General features: G+C 37.1%; 2 protein-coding genes across 4 annotated transcripts in view; one reads left to right on the top strand and one right to left on the bottom strand.

The window, feature by feature from the left end:
• Positions 1-1,510: 1,510 nt before the first annotated feature.
• Positions 1,511-26,168, bottom strand: part of PPAT (phosphoribosyl pyrophosphate amidotransferase) — a gene marked incomplete at both ends in the record, with an annotated part of 35,785 nt that continues 11,127 nt past the window's right edge. Inside the window, 10 exons of the mRNA XM_079703310.1 lie at positions 1,511-1,776; positions 3,319-3,439; positions 4,671-4,892; positions 5,855-5,982; positions 6,452-6,603; positions 7,705-7,777; positions 8,302-8,447; positions 8,551-8,663; positions 9,678-9,884; positions 14,330-14,396. Coding sequence (XP_079559436.1) covers positions 1,511-1,776; positions 3,319-3,439; positions 4,671-4,892; positions 5,855-5,982; positions 6,452-6,603; positions 7,705-7,777; positions 8,302-8,447; positions 8,551-8,663; positions 9,678-9,884; positions 14,330-14,396 — 1,495 coding nt within the window. The remainder of the gene's footprint in view (positions 1,777-3,318; positions 3,440-4,670; positions 4,893-5,854; positions 5,983-6,451; positions 6,604-7,704; positions 7,778-8,301; positions 8,448-8,550; positions 8,664-9,677; positions 9,885-14,329; positions 14,397-26,168) is intronic.
• The window catches only part of PAICS (phosphoribosylaminoimidazole carboxylase and phosphoribosylaminoimidazolesuccinocarboxamide synthase), a gene marked incomplete at its 5' end in the record, with an annotated part of 50,594 nt that continues 40,675 nt past the window's right edge, over positions 16,250-26,168 (top strand). The window contains 2 exons of one of the 3 annotated variants that reach the window (XM_079703286.1): positions 16,250-16,631; positions 23,483-23,986. In XM_079703286.1, the coding sequence (XP_079559412.1) occupies positions 16,250-16,631; positions 23,483-23,986 (886 nt within the window). The remainder of the gene's footprint in view (positions 16,632-23,482; positions 23,987-26,168) is intronic. The other 2 variants (XM_079703287.1, XM_079703288.1) reach the window with 2 other exon arrangements.

Below are 26,168 nucleotides of genomic sequence, written 5' to 3' on the forward strand. Positions count from 1 at the left end.
ACATGAGACTAAATACCAAATGAAGACAAAAGATTATGGTTATTAATAAATATTACAATTCTAGGTGGATTTGGACACTATGTACACCCAATCATGGTAATAACACAGAAACAAACACTTTTATGTTTTAAAAATCTTACATAAACAAGGGTTGAGGGCAAGTCATTTTAAAGTTTTAAATCTCAGATGTTAGAAAACAAACAAAAACCTTTAAAAAAATCTAATTCATTAGATCCCAATAAAACAAAGTAGAAAAAGTGATACGTTGATGCTCGGAATTAGATGAGCATGCTAATTAAAAAAAGCTGTTGTCTCCTTGTTCCATAAAATTGGCCCCTACAATGTTTCTACTTGATCATCTCATTGCATACACAGTATATTTGCAAGTGATCAAGCACTTCATTAAAAAAGCATATAATCAAATTAAGGATAAAAGGTTTGTTAGAATCTAAAAAATTATTTTTTACTTCAAATGTACCAGGTTACTTGCTGAGCTTCTACTATAAGGGCACTAAGTAGTATGGATCATACTTTCTAGTCAAATGTAGGAAAATACTTTGCACAGCCATGTTTTTACAGTCATTCTCAGAGCATCTCAAAGATAGGTTGCAAATTACTGCTCTATGTCTCCCTCTTGAAATCTCAATTGCAGACCAATGGCCAACATTTCAAAAGCTAATAATCATGCACTGTCTTAAAACTGAGGGGTGGAATGATGGCTCTAACCACCAAAATAACTGCTGCAAGTTATTTAATTTAGTAATATAAGCACCTCATTGCACAGGTGGGGAAAGTGAGGCGCAAAAAGGTGTTTCTTCTGTTTTTTGGTTTTTTTTAAAGAGAACTCTTGATGCTAGGTAACTTTGGGGTATAATGGATTCAAGGTTTGCATGAAATGTTATACTTAACTCACATGTCCTGTTTGCATCACAACACCTTAGTCTAACCTCTTGCAAACTCTTTAAAGCATGGACCTGGCAAATGCCACTGACCACCTGCCTTTTCTCTGACCAGGTGAAAAAGGCTAGCCAATGCTTGAGCGAAAAAAAAGAATACCACATATTGTTGTATTATATGTAATTAGCAAGGTTCAATTATGAAAATATTCCATAACTGAATTTCCATAACTCTCAAACATTCCACAAAATTCTCTAAGAACCTGTGGGAGAGCAGAGTACCTGGCAATCCTCTCTTAAACAGAAATTTACCGATTCGTTGCATTACTGTTGATGATCTGAAGTTAAATGTATACGATTTCTAAAAATAAAAGTACTAAACTACTAAATAAAACTGAAAGGATCATCCAAGTTCCTAGATAATACCAAAATATTTATCTAGGATTACTAAAGAAATCATAGCACTTTGGTACCCTTTTCAGAAAAAAATCTCAAAACTTATAACACAAGCATGTGGCATTTCACACTGTACCGAGTAACAGTAAATGGAGGTGTAACCACTATAACTTCTCCACTAACTTTGTGTTTTGAAACATCATGTCTGCCCCTAGCAGTTACCATTCCAGTTCCACAGGGTATTTTCCAGTCAGACAAGCTGTACAATGATTGTTCTTTTCAAAACATTCCAGACCATTCCCATTTTCTTGAATCATAACATCTTCCTTTGTACAATGACCGTTCTTTTCAAAACATTCCAGACCATTCCCATTTTCTTGAACCATAATATCTTGCCTTTTCACTTTCTGTTTTTTAAATGTTATCCCTTCTTGTACAGATGAAACCAGTCCTTCTACTGACAGATACACAACACTGTTTGCTCCTACGGGGGAAAGACAGGGAAAAAGGTCATGAGACTTCCTTTGGAAAGGAAGAATTGCCTTAACAGAGAATAGTTACAAACAGAAAAACATAAGCCAAAATAAAAATTTCTCCTTTAGCCCCTGTCTCTCTCTTTTTAAAAAAAATTTTAAATTTTATTTATTTATTTTTTGGCTGTGTGGCTTATGGGATCTTAGTTTCCTGACCAGGGACTGAACCCAGGCCCTTGGCAGTGAGAGCTGGAGTCTTAACCACTGGACCATCAGGGAATTTTCTCCATTAGCCTCTCTTAAAAAAAAAGGCGGGGTGGTGGTGGTGGTGGCTGAAGAATCAAAACTCAGGGCCTTTATTTATTTTTTTTATTTTAAATTGGAATTTAAGGGATAACAATTTAAAATAGCAGTGGAGGATTCAAGTCTAGAATGGCTTCAAAAGGCTTTAGGAGTCATTTTCTTGAATAACAGACCTTGAAGTCAGGAAGATCTGGGTTCAAATTTAAGCTTAAGGTCACTTACTTTTCCTAAGCCTTTTTTTCCCAGCTATCAGATAAGGGAAATATTGCCTAATTGTAGCAGTTTTGTGATGTTATTATGATAATATAGATGTGTTCCTGGCAAAGAGTGAGTGCTCACAATATATCAGTTGGGTGACATTCAAAATATTTAACTGGGGACTTCCCTGGTGGCACAGTGGTTAAGAATCCGCCTGCCAATGCAGGGGACATGGGTTCAAGCCCTGGTCCGGGAAGATCCCACATACCGCGGAGCAACTAAGCTCGTGCGTCACAACTACTGAAGCCCGTGCGCCTAGAGCCCGTGCTCTGCAACAAGAGAAGCCACCGCAATGAGGAGCCCGCGCACTGCAACGAAGAGTAGCCCCCGCTCGCCGCAGCTAGAGAAAAGCCTGCACACAGCAACGAAGACCCAACACAGTCAAAAATAAAATATAAATAAATAAATAAATTTACAAAAACAAAAAAAATATTTAACTGGTAAGGTACAGGCATGACCAGTCAAGAGAAACAACAGCTGTAAACAATCAGTGTGGAGGTACCATACATGGATGAACATGTATGTGATATTTATAGTTTACACCTCACCTGAATTTGAAAGGCAAATGTCTTATCAAGGATAACCTCCATCTCCAAGACTTCTGACCTCATTATTAAAGATAAGCCTATATAAGCTTTTCACTTTTTGATTTGTACCCACAGCCAAATTATTCTATTAGAATCTGTGGTGAAATTACTTTTGTTTTTCTTCTGATCTGACCTTTGGGAGGCTTTAACTGATTAGCAGTTCTCTCTACTAAGAAAGCCTTTCTTCTTCTCTGATCTCACCTTAGCCTAGCTCTCCATCACAGCACTCACTATGGTGTCCACACATATCAGGCTCTCTCACTATTCATCTGCTCAACACATACAACATTTACTTTCAATAAATACTGAACACTATTTTTTATTAAAAGTGTAAAGATTGACAAGCTTGGATTTTCTGTTAATAAATGAATAAAGATAAAAGTTTATAGAAATTGTAATACCTACCTAGATGATCTGAGATATGCTCAAATTCTGGTTTATTGGCAATAAGCTCTTCTTTTGTTGGTATGTTTATTCCCATGAAGCATGGATATCTAATAGGCGGTGAAGCTACGCGAATGTGTACCTTGGAAAGAAATCATTTCACACATTAATTAGTTTGACATTCACTGTGAACAATTATGCAAAATTCTGTCATTCACAAATACAACATAAAATTGTTTTACAGAATACTTTAACAACATACGGGTAATAAAGCATACTAAAAAATTTATTTCACTCTAATAGGTGGAAAAGAATCTCAGAAAATCATGTGATATACATATAGAACTCCAGTGTTCAGTCAGAACTACTTTTAGAATTAATTCATTACCAAGAATCCTACTTGAGCAGCCCTGTCCTAGACTCCAAAGTGTCCTGACAAGAATTTCAAAATGTTAGCCACTTGTAAAGGGTTCTTTTTACAGAGATCCCCATTGTTTCCTTCTGTCACCTACTAACAAGGACATTTCTTTCTTCTGATCTGTCATTTCTCATTTATTATATTCCTAGGACCACCTTCAGTTTTTTCCTCTAACACTTGAATGGCACTTTTGCCTACCTCTTATTTTACCTTTTTAAAAAGAAAAATAACATCTACCAGGATATAATAAAAACCTTACTACTACTACAAAGAACTATGTTTGTCTATTTTTTTATCTATCATTATTTTCTGCCTTTTGTCAGGAACATTTACACAGCTGTAATCAGTGTCCACATTTACTTTTTACCTTTCTTGTAACAGCAAAGATTTTCCCATGTTTTGCAGTCTTCATAATTATAGTTTTTAATGGTTGTATCATATTTCATCATACTGATGTATTGATTTACTAAATTATTTCCTGCTGGTAGATATATGAGCTATTTCCAGTTCTTTTGTTTAATATGAGCTATTTCCAGTTCTTTTGTTTATTTGTGTCTATTCTTTTTTACTATTGTAATGGATCTGAACTTGCTTTCTAAATAGACTGTCATACTGCTTTCTATACCATTTTCTCCACAATAGATTTTATTTCTAAATCTGATCAACTATTAGCTGTAAATGACATCTCACTTCAGTAATTTGAATTATTGAACTATGTAGTTAGAATAAGCTTTGAGATTTGAAAGTATAACCTAATGTGTCAAATTTATTACACTAGGATTGCTTCCATATCTTCAAAAAGAAAAAGTAATCAATACTCTACAAATTTAAAAGTATTCTATTTTGTGGTTTATTAATTTTAAAATTAGGTTTATAAAAATTTTAACATAAAATTTTCATGACTATCATGTTGTAATTATTGGTGCTTTAGGATAGGTGTTTTAATATTACTTACCTCTTTTGCACCAGATTCTTTGAGCAATTTGATTATGGGTGAAATGGTATTGCCTCTCACAATTGAATCATCTACAAGAACAATTCTTTTGCCTTTAAAGTTGTCCGACAATACTCCAAATTTTTTCGCAACACCAAGTTGTCTTAACCTCATGTTTGGCTGAATGAATGTTCTTCCTACATACCGGTTTTTACATAGCACCTCCACATATGGAAGCCCACACTGACAGAGAAGGAATAAAAGGACAATGAGCAGTACATATACAGAGAACTCTAGGGTTCTGTTTTCTCTAGGTCATGCTTGCATTATAACATCTATGTAAAAAATTTTAAATATGGTTGTTATTCTGACTCTCCATCATCAGATTACAATTTTCCTCCACTATTTAAACTGTAGGGAAGAAAAGGCAAAAAGAAAAATTACTGAAAGTCCTCTACTTAGTAGGAAAAACAATTCATTTTATTAGAATTTGTAATGCTTCTTTCTTAAACACATATTATTTCTCTATCTTGGAAAAGAATACCAAGAATGTGAACACATGACAAAGAATAAATCACTGTCAGAAAAATTCACATATTTAAAAATTGTCAGCAGGAAATGAATTAAAACCAGTAGGCTAAGGAGATACTTTCTGAGGGACAGGAGGTGACTTATCCATCTAACAAGGTAATACTTCTCTAAAATGAATGCATATTATTTCTTTTAAAAATTCACAAACTAAACTTTCCAATGTAGTGAATGTTGGGTATTATACACCAGGATCACTATAATTACATATTCTACCTGGTTATGAAAAATGAAATTAAGCATAGTACTAAGAACATTATACAAAATTAACATAAACAACTTTATTATCACCCACACTCAGTAGGGAATAAATACACCAGCGGCTTGTGAGGGTACTTAATAATAAGCAAATATTACCACTAAATTCTATATATAGTCATGATATTATTTTTTTAAAATGAAGGGGGTCGTTTTCCTAGTCTTTGGGTAAACTTTTTGTGGACCCATTAAAAAATAGTGCCACTGAATTGAAAAGGCTGGAAAATAAGTAACTCTTGCAAAGGAACCAACACTTTCCTTTTCCTTACAATAAATTGATGAGTTTCTCTTTATATACATGGATTTCTAATCTCAGTGCTAAATGAGCAATTCACTGTGTGTTAATTAAGAGAAAATACCTTTGCTGCATAACCAAGGGCAGCAGGCGTAGCAGATTCCGGGACAGTGCTAACTAAATCCGCATCCACAGGGGCTTCAATTGCCAGCTGCAGACCACAACGGTATCTTACTGTGTAAACCATTTGGTCTGGAATGTTTGGAAAAGGAAATAAATTTTTACTTAGTATAATATAGCACAGCATAATATCACTATTCTAAGAAACTAGCTTGTTAGAACTCTATAGAATTGAGCGTGCAGCAACGAAGACTCAACACAGCCAAAAATAAATAAATAAATAAATAAATAGAAAAAGAAAAGCAAGACAAAAAAACATTAAAGTGGAAACACATAAACTGGGGGAATTCACTCTTTAAAAAAAGAATTAACCTTAATACATATCTGAAAATCATAATCCTTACTCCTAAAAGGAAAACAAAATCCAAGAGTCAGATGAAAAGGAAAAACTGTGATCTTATGACTTGTAAGCTCAGTCCCAAAATTTGCAACATAACTATGTGCCTTCAAAGAGCCAGGTAAGCCTTTGGGCCCAAGAATTGCCATGTTTCAATGAGGTAAATAATAGATTTATATCAATAGTTAGAGATATTTTACTTACCTTCAAATATACTATCTGGTCTTGCAAAATAAACATATTCGAAGATACAGAAAGCCACTGGGTTTCCTTCAGACCTTGGTATAATATCAAGAGTTTGGACATTATGTCTGGATATTTCCACAATTTCTCCAGGCAAGATTTCACGGTAATATCTTGGGAAACAATATTAAAGACTATAAATAAACCAGTCAAATTAAGACAAATTATCTATTATAAAGCACACAGAGTCCCTTCCCTTATAAAGGAAAAATGGCTCAATTTAATATAAAGTATATTGGCTTAAAAAATTAAAAAGTAGTATTCCTGGGCTTCCCTGGTGGCGCCGTGGTTAAGAATCCGCCTGCCAGTGCAGGGGACACGGGTTTGATCCCTGGCCCGGGAAGATCCCACATGCCGCAGAGCAACTAAGCCCGTGAGCCACAACTACTGAGCCTGTGCTCTAGAGCCCGTGAGCCACAACTACTGAAGCCCGCACCCAGAGCCCGTGCTCCCCAACAAGACAAGCCATGACAATGAGAAGCCCGCGCACTGCAACGAAGAGTAGCCCCCGCTCGCTGCAACCAGAGAAAGCCCACACACAGCAACGAAGACCCAATGCAGCCAAAAATAAAAACAAATAAATAAATAAATTTATTTAAAAAAAGAAAAGTAGTATTCCTCCAGCAGTAATTTCTATAAATCTGTTACCCCTAAATTCAAATTTAGAATTTAAGAAATTAAAAGCCCCATATTTTTTTTTTGCGGTACGCGGGCCTCTCACTGTTGTGGCCTCTCCCACTGTGGAGCACAGGCTCCGGACGCGCAGGCTCAGCGGCCATGGCTCACGGGCCCAGCTGCTCCGCGGCATGTGGGATCTTCCCGGACCGGGGCACGAACCCGTGTCTCCTGCATCGGCAGGCGGACTCTCAACCACTGCGCCACCAGGGAAGCCCCAAAGCCCTATATTTTATTGATTTTTAAAAGCATGAAGGCTAAAGAGAGCATTTTTATCCTGGCTTAAATTTTTTGCTCATAACTATTACTTGTTGAGGAGATTCTTCCTCTCTAAAATAAGTCTCATGGTATTTTGAAAACAGGATGCCAGTTCCTGGATTAGAAGGTATTATTGGGACATTAATGTTAGTGCAACTGCTGAGCACAATGTACAAAAGGAACTGCATTTATAAACATGTATTCTTGCAGACATCAGAAACAAAAAAAATTTTTTTTATTGATGTGGAAAAAGTTGATCTGCTGAGTGAGATAAAACTTACCTTGCACCAATAGATAAAAAGCTACAAGATTCTGAAGACACCACCCATCCTTCTGTTTCTGAAGATTTCTTTTCTGTAAATCATAAGACAATCGATTCAATTACTGAATTCAAGAAATTTTAAAAGAGGCTACGTATTTCAAGAGAACAGTTAAACACCAAATAGATAAGGAAAAGAGCTCACAGAATATCCATTACTATGACTTTAAGAGCATATGGTTCCTCATTTGACTAGAACCAAAGATAAAATTAATAATCCCAAGATTCCTTCAAACAATATGGTTTCATGGCTTGAATAAGACATCTCATAAGTCAAAAGGAAAATCGCTGACATCATATTGCACAAATGAAAAAGCTGGGCAAAGGATACGAATAGGCCACTCAGGACAAAACAGGAATGTCCATTAAATATATCAAAAATGGCTCAGCTCAGAAATATTCAAGGAAATGTACTTTGAAAACTAAGTGCCATTTTTTTCTTTTTTACCTAGCTTTTACTCAATAAGCTCCTTATACCTACAGATTTCAGGGTGTGCCAATAGTAGGACAATGACTTGGGAAAGCATTATAAAATTGTATTTCTTTTGAAGTTCATTACCTTTATCATTTATATCAGATACAGGAATAAGACGACCAATGCACAGAGGACGATTTCCATAAGGATCTCGTACTGCATAAATCACATCTCTGTGCATTATAATCAGAGAGTATGCCGTGGGTGCTTCCTTCATTAAGTTTTTAATCCTGGAATCAATTAAATAATTGAATGAATAATTTTAGTTACAAACACATGCAAGAGCAAGCTCTCATTACCAGACCTGCACACTCAGCCTACTTTTACCATTACCTTGCCACCCAGTCTGGGGTGTCATCTTGTTCCTGAGGAGGGGTATACGCCAGTAACTGGGTGATCATTTCGCTATCAGAACTTGTTGACAGACCAATACCGTGACGCAGAAGCTATTTGGAAAGGAGAAAAGTTGCAGTCATTAGAGGGGAAGCTTTAACTCACCCCTCACCCAATAGCCTGCCATCACAGGAAGAGATCAGGCATCGTGTAGATGCTCAGTTACGGAATCCTGCATCCTACCAATGGTAGGTATGTACGCATAATAACGGAGAATCGCTGCTGGAGGCAATGGGAAGTCTCTGAATCTTTTCAAATAGGAAAAAAAATAGTGCTTTAGGAGGTATACAGGAAAGCTTTTGAAAACTAAGTTTGATGGAATGTAGACCTGCAGTGGGTGTCTGGAGGAGCGGGACGGAGAAGGCATGAGGGTTTGGGGTTATGGTTCTAACTTTTTCAGCCCTCGACACTCCTGACAGATAGGACACATTCCCGTAAGAGTGGCACACTGCAGTGCAGACTCTCAACTCGGGTTTCTTGGTGGTGGTGATGGTGGCTACCCATCCTCACTGATCATCCCTGATGCAGCAAAATGTGTAGAGGTGAAGTCTAGCATCTGGGTAAGGGGTTAGGCGAAAAATAATGACCTGGGTATTGTTTAGAATGGAACTTCCAGTGGTACCTCTAAATAGTGAGTTTTAAAATAATTTTTACTTCATATTTATATTTTTTTAATTGTCTGAATAAAAAAATTTTTTTTCATTTCAGAGCAAAAAAACTGTATTATTGTAATGACAATGCCAGAGGCTAAGAAGAGGGCAGGACAAAGTTCTGGGAATACTTAAATCAATTTTCCAGATCTCAACTCCAAAGCAGTGCATCAGAATCACCTTAGGAGCATATTAAAATGCAGACTCAGCAACCGGCCCCTCCCCAGACTCTGGGTGGGGGGGGGAATCTCTTAGAATCTGTAATCATAACAAGTACTCCAGCTAATTCTGATACAGTTGTTCTTTGCAGTTAGATAACAGATAGCAACAAAAGGGTAATACCCTTTTCCAAGCTCCTCAATAACTTCTTTTCAGTAATTTATTACAACCATGAAAATGCATTTAAAAAAACCTTACCTTTTTCCTTAAGCGAGCAGCATTTACCAATTCGCCATTATGTGCCACAGCTATTTTCCCATGAAGTGTTTCAACAACAAAGGGCTGGCAATTTTCTAATTCACAGTTTCCTGTAGTGGCATACCTCGTGTGTCCAATTCCAAGATTTGAAGTATATAATTTCTTCAAATTGTCTTCAGTAAAGACGTGATTTACAAGACCCATTCCCTTGCAAAGTCAAAGTAAGAGCTCATTTTAGGGAAAAAAACACTAGTAGCATTTTTATATGCCTTTGCTCAGACAATCCCAAATTAGAAAATGCAGTTCACTTAATTTCTCTGTGCTTCAGAATTCTAATCTAAAAAAAAAAGGCGGGGGGGAACTAACCTAATTGTAAGAACTGTGATGCAATAAAATACATATTTGAGGTGAAATTCACATAACATAAAATTAACCATTTTAAAGTGAAAACTTCAGTGGTATTTAATGCAGTCACAATGTTGAAGTGCTTGTTTTATAAGATACTTTTTGATAAAACATTGAAGAACAGATGTACTAAGCGTTAACATTTGTCAAATACAATAAACTAAATTATTTGTAATTTTAAATTAAAGCATGTTAAAGTATTCAAATAAATGACTTGTCTGAGTCAGTCTAGTAAACCATCACTGGTAGAGAAATAAAAATAGAAATGACAAATAGAAGTGGTTGACCCTTGAACAATATAGGCTTGGACTGCTCAGGTCCACTTTTTCATGGAGTTTTTTCAATAAATATATCAGAAAAATTTTTTGGAGATTTGCAACAATTTAAAAATACTTGGCAGACGAACCGTGTAGCCTAGAGTAACTGAAAAAAATTAAGAAAAAGATGGGTATGTCATGAATAAAATATATGTAGATACTAGTCCATTTTATCATTTACTACCACAAAATATACACAATCCTATTATAAAATGTTAACATTTATCAAAACTTATGCACACAACAAACACAAACCATAAACTGTGCTATTTGCTGTTTCGAGAAATGTAAACAAACATAAAGGTGCAGTATTACATCATAACTGCATAAAATGAACCACAGTCTGCACTGTAATACTGTAATAATTTCGGTGCCACCTCCTGTTAATATTGCAGGGAGCTCAAGTGCTGCAAGTACCGACTTAAAATGCCATGTGACACTAGCCCTCTCCGGGTGAGCCCCTCATCTCTACCTCAAGTTGCCTATTGAAGTAAAAAGTCTCCTCTCCCAGTTCCTGCATATTTTTCTTCGTGTTTACTGCAATACCGTAAACCTTGAGTAACACCGTGGGACTCATTCAAAGTGCCACTAGTGACGCTGAAAGTGCTCCCAAGAAGCAGTCACGACTTTGCAAGAAAAAGTTGAATTGCTTGATGTCTACTGTAGATTGAGGTCTGCAGCTGTGGCTGCCCCACCATTTCAAGATAAATGAATCCAGCATAAAGACCATAAAAAAAAGAAAAGGAAATATGTGAAGCCGTTGCTGCAGCTATACCAGCAAGTACAAAAACCTTGCACTTTTTGTGAAATACCCTTTTATCTCATATTGAAAATGCAGCTTTTATGTGGGTGCATGATTGCTATAAGAAAGGCATACCTATCTAATATGATTTGAGAAAAAGTGAAGCCATTATATGATGGCAATGCAAAAGGAAGGTGAAGGATCTAAAGCTGCAGAATTAAATGCCAGCAAAAGATGGCTGGATACTTTTAGGAAGAGATTTAGCTTAAAAAAGGTCAAGATAAGGCTTCCCTGGTGGCGCAGTGGTTGAGAGTCCGCCTGCCGATGCAGGGGACACGGGTTCGTGCCCCGGTCCGGGAAGATCCCACATGCCGCGCAGCGGCTGGGCCCGTGAGCCATGGCCGCTAAGCCTGCGCGTCCAGAGCCTGTGCTCCGCAGCGGGAGAGGCCACAGCAGTGAGAGGCCCGCGTACCACAAAAATAAACAAAAAAACAAACAAATAAATTTAGAAATAAATAAATAACTAAAATGTCAAGATAACAGAAGTGACTTCTGCAGACCAAGGGGCAGCAGACAAGTTCCCAGACAGCATTAAGAAAATCATTGAGGGAAAGGATATCTGCCTGAACAGGTTTTTAACGCAAAAAAAACAGGTTTTAACGCAAAAGTGACCTATTGTGGGAAATAAAATACCACAAAGGACATTTATCAGTAAGGAAGTGAAGCAATGCAAGCACCAGGATTTAACGCAGTAAGGGATAAGCTAACTCTCCTGTTTTGTGCAAATAGTCGGGTTTAGGATCAGGGCTGCCCTTATCTATAAAGCTGTTAACCCCTGAGCCTTGAGGGGAAAAGATAAACAGCAGCTGCTAGTCTTTTTTTTTTTTTTTAATAAATTTATTTATTTATTTATTTATTTTTGGCTGCGTTGGGTCTTTGTTGCTGTGCACGGGCTTTCTCTAGTTGTGGCGAGCAGGGGTTACTCTTTGTTGCGTTGCGCAGGCTTCTCATTGCGGTGGCTTCTCTTGTTGCAGTGCACGGGCTCTAGGCATGCGGGCTTCAGTAGTTGTGGCATGCTGGCTCAGTACTTGTGGCTCACAGGCTCTAGAGTGCAGGCTCAGTAGTTGTGGTGCACGGGCTTAGTTGCTCTGCGGCATATGGGATCTTCCTGGACCAGGGCTTGAACCCATGTCCCCTGCATTGACAGGCGTATTCTTAACCACTGCACCACCAGGGAAGTCCGGCTACTAGTCTTTTAACACATGGTTGTACAACAAGAAAGCCTGAACAACGAGAACACTTTTTCTGGACTGGTTCCATCAATGCTTTATCCCTGAAGTCAGGAAGTACCTTGCTAGTAAGGGATTGCCTTTTAAAGTTCTTTTGATATTGGACAACGCCCCTGCCATCCAGAACCCCATGAGTTCAACATGGTCAGACCCAAGTGGTCAAAGTGGTGTGCTTGCCCCCAAACATATCTCTAATTCAGCCTCCCTATCAGGGGATCATAAGGACCTTCAAGGCTCATTACACAAGGTACTCTATGGAGAGGACTGTCTACGCCATGGAAGACAAACCCAACAGAAAGAACATCATGAAAGCCTGGAAGGATTACACCACTGAAGATGCCGCAGTTGTTACAGAAAAAGCTAGAAAAGCCATCAGGCCTGGAACAATAAATTCCTGCTGGAGAAAACTCTGTCCAGATGTTGTGCATGACTTCACAGGATTTACAACAGAACCAGTCAAAGAAATCATGAAAGAGATTGTGGATATGGCAAAAAAATAAAAAATATAAATATAAATATAAATAAATAAAAATGGTGGGGGCTGAAAGTGAAGATAGGGATCTTGGAGAAATTCAAGAGCTAACAGTCACCATACCAGAGAAATTAACAGAAGATGACTTGGTGGAGATGAATGCTTTCGAACCAGTGCCAGATGATGAGGAATAAGACACAGAAGAAGCAGTGCCAGAAACAAACTGACACTCAGGCAGTAGGGTTCCGATTATTCAAGACTCTTTTTGGACTTCTTTTACAACATGGACCCTTCTATGATACAGGCACTGAAACTAAAGCAAACCGTGGAACGATTGGTACCACATAGAAACATTCTGGGAGAAATAAAAAAAGCAAAACAGTCAGACAGAAATTAGGACATACTTCCATCAAGTCACATACAGTGTACCTGCCTCTCCTGCCTCCCCTTCTCACCTCTTCCACACCTGAGACAGCAAGACCAACCCCTCCTCTTCCTCCTCCTCCTCAGCCTCTCATTAGGAATGAAGACTACCAGGATGAAGTCCTTTATGATGACCCACTTCCACTTAACGAAGAGTGAATCATCAACATACTGTACAGTTAATAAACTTATCTGTTGTGGATGTGTGAGAGTCTTCTTGTGAAAATCTAGTAACTGTACAGCAAAAACCGTATGAGACATTTTGGTGTCACCATCATCACCATTGCCTAAGTAGTCATTGTGTACAACATCATGTGCAAGACCGGTATTAAAGTGGATAGCCCATCCTTACACAGGCATAAAGTGAGTGATATTTTATAACGATTCATTTATTAGTGTATAGGCTAGGCAACCATAAAGCAATCATATTGCTGCTTCTTTGTTACCAATGCATGAATTGTTATACCTATAAATATGAATTTTTTCACATTATCTTTTCATTTTTGAGGTCTAGTGTTAGTAATACATATAACATCTACAGTGTTCTGTATTAAGACTGCATTAACATAGGTACCGACAGAATTTATCTTGTAAAAAGACAACATAAGCTTATTGTATCAATAAAGGCAGTACTATACTGTAAATGTATTTTCTCTCCTTTATGATTTTAATAATATTTTCTTTTCTCTAGCTTACTTTATTGTAAGAACGGTATATAATACATATGATATACAAAATATGTGTTAATCAACTGTTTATGTTATCAGTTAAGGTTTCCCGTCAACAGTAGGCTATTAGTGGTTAAGTTTTGGGGGAGTCAAAAGATATATGTGGATACTGGACTGAATGAAGGTCAGCGTCCATAACCTGCATTGTTCAAGGGTCAACTATACTTCTAATTACAAATTATTTTTATTCAAAGTTCCTCCCCTCACCACTATATACTAGTTAACTTCGGGCTATTGTTACCTTTATACCCAACATTTTTTAATGCTTAAATATACCTTGTGTGTTTTGAATGTTGGTATCGAATTCCCATCACTGGTCACAATACCAGCACTCTCCTGACCCCTGTGAATATAAAAAGGTATCAACTGTTAAATTTACCCCATTGATAAGCTTCTTAATAACTTTTATGAAACATACTTTTCTCAATAACATCCATGAACTCAGTCTTACAACACATTAAATGCTACTAGCACTAGTGCCACTTTCCACTCATGATGATGACAATGACAACAATTAGCAATAGCAGGAGATGAGACTGTCTGAGTTCTAACTAATATGCCAGGCACTGTCCTAAGCATTTACATGAATGATCTAATTTATTAGGCTTTGAAAACAATCCTCTGAAGTAGGTACTATGATTAGCATTCACATTTTTTTTTTTTTTTGCAGTACGCGGGCCTCTCACCGCTGCGGCCTCTCCCCTTGTGGAGCACAGGCTCCGGACGCGCAGGCTCAGCGCCCATGGCTCACGGGCCCAGCTGCTTCAAGGCATGTGGGATCTTCCCGGACCAGGGCACGAACCCATGTCCCCTGCATCGGCAGGCGGACTCTCAACCACTGCGCCACCAGGGAAGCCCACCATTCACATTTTACAGAAAAGGACAACACTAAAGAAACAGAAGTAACTTGTCTAATGTCACACAGAGAATGGTGGCATGGCCAGGATTAGAACACAGACAATCTGACTTCAAAACTTGTACTTCTAACCTCTGTATTATGTGACCTCTAAATAAGGTTGAGTATGTAGATATAAATAAAAAGCTCCAAATAAAATAGCAGGTAAAATGCTTGTGGGTACTGGAATTATGAACAAAATTAATTTTTTTGTTTTGTTTTGCTTTTTGCACTCATCAAATTTTTTTCTGTCAAATATCTATCACTTTTGTCTTCAGAAAATAAATGCTACTTCAAAAAACCCCAAGCTGATGAGGCACTCTGTATCTCATTTCCTGCATTAGTATTTTTAGGTGATGATACAAAGAAAGCCAGAAGCTAGGCTTCCTAGCTAGGTAGGGTAACACACTCGTAAGACTTAGAGGACCTGCACCACGGTGGAGTACAAACTCAAAAGATACAATAAAGGTTCAAAGTGCTCAACAATTTTTAATAGTTCTGAACAAGTGCTATAAATACTAGATGTTTATTAACAAATTTTTGTTCCAAAGAATATATATCAGGGTAGAAATAAAAAGTAAATCTCTACCATAATATGTATATATACATTAACAACTAATACATGATTTATTTGGTAAAAAGGATCTTTTCCAAAATTGTAATTGTTTAGACATTTTAATGACAAGAAAAACTACAATATTAAATGTACTTGCAAAGTAAAAATCTAAAAAATTAAAATTGAAGTGATTTTACTAAATTACCAATGCTTTAAATACTATGAACTATTATGCTGAAAGCAGACATGCATAATACTATACATCCGATATAAATGAATAATTTGTGACTTAGGATTTATTTATTTAGTAAAATGATGTGGTTTGTAGTTAACCAATGTTCAAAGACTAAGTGATTCATATCAGAGGAGAAATAAAAATGTTAGCCATAAACCTCAGGGCAGAAAGAACCTCTGCCAACCATTTCCAAAACAAACAAACAAAAAATCAACAATCATATAGTAAACTAGAAATAAACACAAAAAAAGTTTTCTTTCCCTTTTGTCTCAAGGGTAATTTTTCTTTTAAAGCTGAAATGAATGACATTAGGAATCATTTAGGTCCAGGCTTCTTTAATCACAAAGCCTGCTTATTTGGCAGTTTCTCAAGTTACTCCCCTCAGGCAGCTTGAACCAGTTAAACTGGATCCTTTCAGCTCTTCAGAGCTTATTGACAACCAGCCGTCTGGTTTCCTAGGAAACAAAACCTTGGCTAGAAATAGTGAATCATTTCCAGGTCACTTTCAACATGGAGAGTGGAGCAGGAAAGCACTGGACTGAGGAAGAGGTTAAAGCTTTGCTAAGTATCTGGGCAGAAAAAAATATACGAAAACAACTTTATGGAACACTGAGAAATAAAGGAATATTTATCTACATTGCTAAAAGGCTGCAAGCACTAGGAGTATACAGAGATTGGAAACAGTGCCGGGCAAAGTACAAAAATCTCAAATATGAATACAGAACAGTTAAATATGCCCACAACTCTGGAGACAGCTGTAAAACTATGAAGTTCTTCCATGATTTGGATGCGATCCTGCAGTATGAACCTGCCACACAATTAACAGAGGAAGATGCAAATGACAGGTGCCTGGCAACGCTGAGCCAAAGTACAGCCCCAGAGATCACTGAAGGTAAAAAGAAAAAGTACCATTCTTTTGTTTTTACCTAACAAACTGTAAAAGAACCAGACTTGAGTCCATATGATAAATATAGCCTGAAATATCAAGGTTGAGAAAAATAACTGACCTGTTATGTATATGCTATTTTGCACAAGGTAAAAATTAATTTCAAAAGAGTTTAATGCCAACCATTTAAAAAATCTGTAAAATACAGAAAAAACGCGTTAAAATGACACCAACTGCTAGTGCCAACTGCTCCTTACCCATGTTGATGCAGTTTTTGGAAAATGGATTGGGTTCTGAAAATATTTTAAGTCTTAATTTTATAAGAGTCGTGAAAAAAAAAATTGCTCAACTGTTGTTTTCCCACAGCTCCAAATAAGACAGAACTTTCTGCTCTATATTATGTTCCCATTTTCCTAAATTTATAAATAAAAGCACTAAAATACTAATAACTGATAAAGAACTTCATTACTTGTTTGGAAGAACACCTCCATTTTAACAGTAAGTAAAACAAATAGATTTGATAGATTAAATGATTTATGATTAAATGATTTAAATACTGGCATATCTTAGGGATATTGTGGGTTCAGCTCTAGACCTCTGCAATAAAGCAAATATCCCAACAAAGCGAGTCACACAAACTTTTTGGTTTCACAGTGCATATACAGTATGTTTACACTATACTGTAGTCTATTAAATGTGTAACAGCATTAGGTCTAAAAAAAAACCCAATGTATATACCTTAATTAAAAAATACTTCATTGCTAAAAAAATGCTAACCATCATTTTAGCTTTCAGTGAGTTGTAGCAGTAACATCAAAGATCACTGATCACAGATCACCATAATACAGTTAAACGGTTTGAAATATCTTGAGAGTTACCAAAATGTGACACAGAGACCCGAAACGAGCATGCTGTTGGAAAAATGGCACTAACAGGCTTGCTTGACACAGGGTTGCCACAAACCTTTTTTTTTTTTTTTTTTTTTGTGGTACGCGGGCCTCTCACTGTTGTGGCCTCTCCCGTCGCGGAGCACAGGCTCCGGACGCGCAGGCCCAGCAGCCACGGCTCACGGGCCCAGCCGCTCCGCGGCATACGGGATCCTCCCAGACCGGGGCACGAACCCGTATCCCCTGCATCAGCAGGCGGACTCTCAACCACTGCGCCACCAGGGAGGCCCACCACAAACCTTTAATCTGCAAAAAATACAATATCTGCAAAGTAATATATGCCTTATTAAAACAAGGTTCTTGAGCTGCTGTGTTGTTAAACCCAACACTATTTACATAGAATTTGCTCACTGTGGAAGCCCAACGTATCACTAGGCAAACTGGGAAAAATCAACGGCAGTAATGAGATTTCTCCCATAGCCAAAATCTTAGAGTAGCTATTTTTAAGAACAGAGTTGTTCAATTCAAAATCTGTTTAATACCTACTGTCTGTGTACACGGTGTGCAAAGCAGTGAGTTACATGCATTCATGGATGTAACCACAGAAAGGAGGGAACTGTGAATAAATGTAACCCAAAAGAAAGTGGTAAGTGGTATAATAAAGGTACCAAATAAGAAGGGGGGTTAAAGATGAGAGATTACAGTTGAGTTAACTTGGGTTATCTGAACTTCGTGTTTAAAGCTCAATAATAAAATCCTTTGGTAAAAAATCCACCCAACTTACTGCCTTTACACTTCTAATACCAAACCAAATTCTGAGAAAGCTTTGCAGTCATTACCAAGTTAAACAGTAATTATATTATTTTATTCAGTTAATCACTCTGCACTCATCATCATCTAAATGCTTTAAGTATTGATTAACAATAAGTAAATCACTCACTGAGCTTTCTGAAAGACCTTGATTTAACCACAGGTTGGTGTAATGAAGATGTGATGGTAATATCTCCACTTCTTAATGGGATCCTCTAGCCCTTTCAGCTACTTGCATGGCTCCAAACTCCCCATTTCACTCATAAGCAGAGGGCCCACAATAAACCTTAACCATGTATGTTTAGGGTATGTCAAACACCCAGTTCTAAAACCAACTCTCTTCCCCCATCGAAACTGATCCTCCTACAAATTGCTTCCACCTTACTATCACTGTATTTCTGGTCACTTAAATAGAAATGTTTGAGATAACCTTGATTTTTTTTTTTTTTTTTTTGCGGTACGCGGGCCTCTCACTGCTGTGGCCTCTCCCATTGTGGCGCACAGGCTCGGACGCGCAGGCTCAGCGGCCATGGCTCATGGGCCCAGCCGCTCCGCGGCATGTGGGATCTTCCTGGACCGGGGCACGAACCCGTGTCCCCTGCATCGGCAGGCGGACTCTCAACCACTGCGCCAACAGGGAAGCCCAACCTTGATTTTTTGTCAGTCACTAAGTCCTTAAAAACAAAATCTACTGACGTGTTTCATAAATTTATCTCTCTGCTCCATTTTCATTACCACCATCCAGAACTTCATCATCGCATGGAATATTAGGATAACCTCTTAACTGGCCTCCCTAGTTTTCAGCCCCTTCTCACATTATCTTCCACAATGCCACTGATTGTTTTTATACAATTTTTTAAATTATAAAATTACAAAAAAATTAGCATTTTGTTTACATTTAAAATAATCTTTAAATTATACCCAGAATTGACCATAATTTAGGGTTAAATGTTACTTAATGGTTCCATAATATTTAACTGAGTGCATATACCAGAGTTTGGGTCTTTGCCCCCTTATATAACGGATGCTGCAATCGATTACCTTTCTTTTTTTTTTGGCCACACCGCACGACTTCCAGGATCTTAGTTCCCTGACCAGGGATTGAACCTGGGTCCCAGCAGTGAGAGTGCCACGTCCTGAACACTGGACCACCAGGGAATTCCCTACAATCAATTATCTTTTGTCCATATTTAAAATTATTAGTTTGGGATAGACTATCAGAATTCAATTTCTGGCCGGGGGGTGGGTATAATTACTTTGAAACATATTGCTAAAATAACTGCTTTCCAAAAGAATTGTAATTTAACAATGGGACTATCCCTTTTATAGAACCCTGTCAAGTAAGATTATGGAGTGAGGTTGAAAGGGGGAGAGACTTTGCTAATTTAATAAATAATGGAGTATGCTAATTTAATAAAGAACTGAGTACAACAGTGTATGCAATAAATAACTTACTTTGCATTTGTTTAATTACTAGTGCTGTGCAACATTTTCCTACATATTTATTCAGTTTTACAAATTGACTGTTCATGTCAATTGAGGTCTTCGAAAAATCTGCGTGACCTCTTTGGCCTTACAAGTTTGGCTGATTTTTATGCGACCCACAAAATTTGAAAGTTTTAACATAGTCACATAGTTTCTTTTCTAAGGCTTAGAAAGCTCTCCTTTCTCCAGGTCTAATTCATTTATAATGTCTTCTGGTGTTTTTGGTGGAAGCAGCAGAATTTTTATTGGTGTAGGGTAAAAAGAGGAAGGGAAGGAAATGAATGTGCCTTTTCTACTGTTGGGATCAACCTCATTCATGCAAGGGGTAAGGACGGAGGATCTGGTCCCCTCTGTTAGGCAGCAGGTAGTCTGACTGAGCCTTCGCAAAAGACCCAAATACAAATTCTAAGACGCTTCATGTTCCGGAAATTATAATTATCTTCAACCTCAGAATACCTTTGGCCGACTGCAGCCAAATCATATTCCTTCACTGAAAGAAAGTTTCCGCTCTCTTTCCCTCCTCTTCCTACATACAAATGCATTAGGAATAATGACTTAAGAGTTTCAGTTTAAAATCTCCATGGCATGGGGCCCCTACATACAGTTTTGGGATTCATGCTAGGAATGACCAACCTAAGGGAAAAAAAAGAGAAATCTCCTGAAGAAGTTGGGGAGAGAGCTTTTCTTTTTTTCCCCCCACCTGTATGTTCAGCTCCAGGACCGTTTCAGTAAACAAAAGTAGGCCCTAAAGCAGATAACAGAATAGCAAACCCTACCTTTCCTTGCTGTTCTCATCAAGCTCAGCTGTTAAATTACCTGGGGATATTAATATCTTTTGTTCTTCTCTCTAAAGAGAATTCTTATGTAACTTCAGATTTTTATTTCCCATATTCCCAACTAAATCCAAAACATTCCCTAACTGCAAGTTAGACTCAAATAATTATGAAACTTGATTTAAAAACTGACAATTTTTATTTTGAGCTTTAAATTTATATAATTATGCCATTTGAAAACACTGATACTTCCCTTATTTTTCACTTGTTTTTTTTTTTGCGGTACGCGGGCCTCTCACTGTCGTGGCCTCTCCCGTTGCGGAGCACAAGCTCCGGACGTGCAGGCTCAGCGGCCATGGCTCACAGGCCCAGCCGCTCCGCGGCATGCGGGATCTTCCCGGACCGGGGCACGAACCCGTGTCCCCTGCATTGGCAGGCGGACTCTCAACCACTGCGCCACCAGGGAAGCCCTCACTTGTTTTTTTTTTAATATAAGAATCCCCAGTATAATGTTTAAGATGATAAACAGCATTCATTTTCTTATTCTTTAATGGAATGCCTTGTAATTATAATGGTGAATAGTGATTTTAAAATGAACGTTTACACCATCAAAATCATACCTAATATTTGATCTCCTAATGTAAAATATAATGCTATTTCTGTTACTCAGTAAAACAAAATTAGAAAAACATGTGGAAATGATATAAGGAGATCAAGGAGGGATGTTTTCATTTTTTCAAGGCTGGCATGGTTCTTTTAAATGGTACATTCCTTGGTCCATTTAAGCAAAACTTAGATTAATTTCTGGAAAGTTTAGTATGTATCAATCAACTAGTTACATAAGATACATAGAAACTCAGCTATTTGACCATATATGCTAATAAAACAAGATTTTCTGATTATCTCATTGCAGGATTTCTCTTTCACATTACCAGTATCACTTAAAGGGCCGACTATGTTAAAGCACCTAAAATACAAAAAAAAAGAAAATACCTCATTTTAAAGACGTAATTTAATTTGAAAACTAACTACAACCATCTCTAGAAACTTATAAAATAAGCAAACAATTCTAGTGGAAGTTCAAAATGTCAATGTGATGGAAGAAATTAGATTTCTCTTTATGGACATAAATATTTAAACCATATTATACCACTATTACAAAAAGCATCTACCCTAAATCTATAATCCTTCATGAATATGAACAAATTCAACTCAAACTATTAGCATTATCAGTTATAATCCAATTTTAATTTTCCTTCATACTTATTTCTAAAAGGAATTCTCTCTTTCCAGGCAAAATGTCAGTTACATCAGTAGACAAGGAAGACATTCCAGGAAATCCTTTACTTTTGGTTTCTCATGTCAGACCAATGGAACTAGGTAGGTATGGTATGGTGGGCCAAATATATAGTGAAACTGATCCAATTTCAAATTGGAAAGTAAGATTGGTTTCAAATCTGAGAAAATGGATGAGTTTTCCTGGTAGAAACACTTAAGATTAATTTATGTTTCCCTCTTTTTTACCAACCTATAAAAAAAAAATCATTTCTAAAACAAATAATTTCCTTAACAAAATGTAAATTGCCTGAAAATATTAGCCTTCAAACCTCCAATCTTTATTCTTTAAATATAGTAAGGAATCTGATGGCCAAAATTACACATAGTAAGTGCTTAATATTTAATGAGCATATGACTTCAGCATTCCTGGGGTCTAAGAAAAACAGAATTTTATATATGAAAGTAAATAATATCAAATCCATAATGAAGTCAAGGATGATTTTATTCACCCCAAAAGTCAACATAAATCTCCTTCTTGCTTCTAAATTCTTATTGAAAGTTAATCCAAGTACGGAAAAATACTGAAAAGCATCTTAAAGAAAAGAAACTAAATACACCACAAAATAAAAACAACTCCCTACCTCAAGTAAATACTATAGTGTTTTTTAATGAGTAATGTTATGGGTGCTGAGGTCCGAACTACCTTTTTAACAAGATAATGGGTTGCTAAATAACCAATATAATGTCAAGTAATGCCATTACCATAAAACGAGTTGCAAAACTGTACCAGAGATGTAATACAAAGTTATTAAAGTATTTATAACTAAGTGGAGACATTCTGCCTAATGCATTATGAAATTTCTGGCACATTTCCTTCCATTAAAAGAATATAATATTTCACTTTGGCATTTGGTCTTTAACCAATGGGACATCTTTTATTTTCACAAAGAGTAGGAAGCACCAGTTATTAATGTGCCTCTTCCAAGCCCTTCATTCATGAATAGTCTTGGTTCTCAACCCTGAACTGCACACTAGAATCACAATCCAGGGATGAGGGGTGAGGGCAGTGGTTTATAAAAGCTCCCTAGGAGATTCTGATATGCAGCAAATGGAAAACATTAGATAAAGAAAAAGCATGGGAAGGAGATAAATTGCTCACACCTATCATGAAAAAGTTGTCTTCAACAAGCTGTTTTCTTATGTAATTATATTTATTGCTTTTGACAAATAAATATAATTTATTTGTTTTATTTGTTTATAATTTATTTGTTTATAATAATAAACAAATAAATATTACAAAATTATATATTCAACTTTCACTATATACATACATCCCACATACTAAAGGAGTGGAATGGAAGAGAAAGAAACGATAAAGAAGAAAGTTGATCGAAATGTAACTAATTAAAAACACAGCTTTATTAAAGCCAGTCACTGTCACGGTAAGGAACAGATTCAGGTTCTGTACTTCCATTTCCCAACTAGTTTGGGAGAAAAGCTAAGCTACGATTTGCATTCCATCTCCTACAGAGAAAATTACTTCCTTTACTAATGTTGCATCCAATTATTTATCTTAGCTGACGTGTGTAACCCATATATCTGTTTCCCTCCCCACCCGGTACAGGTAACTCTACACCAATAATGGAACCCCCTAATAATCCAACTTTCATTCCAGCTGTAGCAAATGAAGGAGGAAAACACTGGACTGTGCCAGAAGTCAGGGCTCTAATAGGCATCTGGTCTGATAAAGGCATACAACAACAACTAGAGGGAACAGTGAGAAATAAAAGGATATTTGAACAAATTGCTGCCGAGCTTCAGAAACTCGGAATAGAGAGAGACTGGAAGCAGTGCAGAACAAAGTACAAAAACTTAAAACATGAATACAAGATTGTAAGAATGGCTCAAGACCTAGGCATGACTAAGAGTATGAAATTTTTTACTGAGTTGGATGCTATTCTGGGACACAGTAAAACAGAAAACTCACAAGAACAGGAATCCCACGATGGAAAGGAAGCCACAGGATGTGCCAATGTAAAAATGGAAGAGGATCAGACAGGTAGGAAGTCAAAGAAAAGTAATCTTAACATCATGCTACCATATAAAAAAATGTCAATACATGAATACAGTCTAAGTTAAATAGGTTTCATTAAATGTTATTCAACAAGCTAATTGCTCAATTTATCATGAAACAGATTTCACGTATATTTGATTAGAACACAGAGAACAGTACAGAGTTACACAGGAGGAAAGAAATGTGAATTTCTAGAAGTTTAAAAAGACCAATTTTAATAAAGCAAAAATGCAATTCCAGATGGCAGAAGTTAAAGCAAATTTTCATACTAGTTGTGGTAAAATCATGAGTAAACAGAAAAGGGGCATTGAAAAACTTAGAAAAATACAAAACCTGTGAGAATGTAAGTGTGAGTTGAGTTGTCCTGGGACACATCATAAAGTTCTTCAAAATAAGTTTAACCCAAAGGATTTAGATGCAATATACACAAAGACATGACAGACAGCATGAAATAAACTGTATGAGTTCTAGGCCAGGAGTCAGGAAATCCAAGTTCTAGCTCAGTCTCTATGGAACTTTGAACTCACAAGTCTCTCCTCTCGACCTGACTATGTAAAATGGCAGACTGGACAAGACGTTCTTAAAGATCTCTACCAAACATAATGTTTCTAGATCTTAACATCATTAAATGATGCAGTCCTAATTTTTAAGAGTATGAGTGTGTGTCTAGGGGAAAGAGAGGGAAATGATAGAGAGTAAGGACTGGGAAATGGTGGTGAGAAGCCCTAAAATGTTTCACTGGTGGACAAGGAAAGAAACTGGTCTCCTGGAGAACTATACATCTCCCCCATTAAAATTAAAATGTAAAATAGCTGGTGATCAAGTAGCCCAACAGCAGTGGCCTGATTATGTTCATACAGTAATTGCTGGAGGTGCAGCTGAAGGTGACTGTCAGTTTTATGTCAGAAGACCTAGTAAGAGATTTGTAACACCAGATATTTATAGTGACCTAAGTGACCTAAGACTAAAAAATATGTTTAAGGATGGGGAATCTAAGCTACAGAAAAGTAAACAACCACAGTTTTTAGTATCAGGTTCACTCTAAAGGGGAAAATAATATATCAGAACTTAAAACACAAATCTGAAAGTGAATAAAAAACAAACCACTATATATCCCACTATGTTCATACAGTCATTGCTGGAGATGCAGCTGAAGACAACTTGGTCAGTAATATGTCAGAAGACCTAAGAGAGACAGATATGAGACAAAGCCCTGGCACAGGTAAAACAGTATTCAGTTTTGTTTTTCTTTTTTGGTCTGTGACAAAATACATAAGATGTTATTATAAGATGCTGCTACATACAGACTGAACTGTGTCACCCCCAAATTCATATGTTGAAGCCCTAACCCCCGCTGTTATTACATTTGGAGCTGGGGCTGTTGGGAGATAATTAGGTTTAGATGAGGTCATAAGGGTGAGGCCTTCATGATGAGTTTTATGGGGACATGTGTATGCATATGGCCGATTCGCTTTGTTGTGCCACAGAAACTAACACAGTATTGTGAAGTAATTATACTCCAATAAAGATCTATTAAAAAAAAGAACATATATGAGAATGTTATAACATTATGAAGTACTGTTGGATAATACATTTCCAAAATACAGAAATGGAAGGTGGAAATTATTAATGACAGTAAAGTTCCCTAAGGCTGTTGTTCTCAAAGTGTAGCAGCATCAGCTTCATCTGGGAACTTATTCAAAACACAAATTCTTGGGCCCCATCCAGAATCAGAAATTCTGAAGGTGAGGCCCAGCAATCTGTTAAGTACTTCAGGTGATTCTGATATATGTTCAAATTTGAGAACCACTGCCCTGTGGTATAGGGTAGTAAGGGGATGAAGACTGTGTGTTTCCTATCGGATGGTTTGCCTTTTACACAATCCAAAATTGGGGGAAGAGGGGATCACTAAGCCCCCAAGCAGAAGCCTAGCCATCACAGACCTTGTATGTAGTCTTTCAGTCCAAAGCTTCATATAGCCTTGGAAAGTATAAAGACCAATGCTGATTAAAAAATCAGGTGCCCCACGGTCTTGGCAAACTTCAGATAAAAAGCTTGATGGGAGAAAGGATAGCTGCCAGAACACTGACAGGTATAAATGGAGAGAAATTAAGGAGACTAACTAGACAGGAATGTGCAGCTGACTAGAGTGAGACAACAAAAGTAAACAAAGCTCTGTGCTCCTAAGGATTCTAAAGATATCACTGCAATGGAGTTAAAATCAGATTACTACGTA

This window comes from Hyperoodon ampullatus, assembly GCF_949752795.1.
Source record: "Hyperoodon ampullatus genome assembly, chromosome: 1".
Classification (NCBI taxonomy): domain Eukaryota; kingdom Metazoa; phylum Chordata; class Mammalia; order Artiodactyla; family Ziphiidae; genus Hyperoodon; species Hyperoodon ampullatus.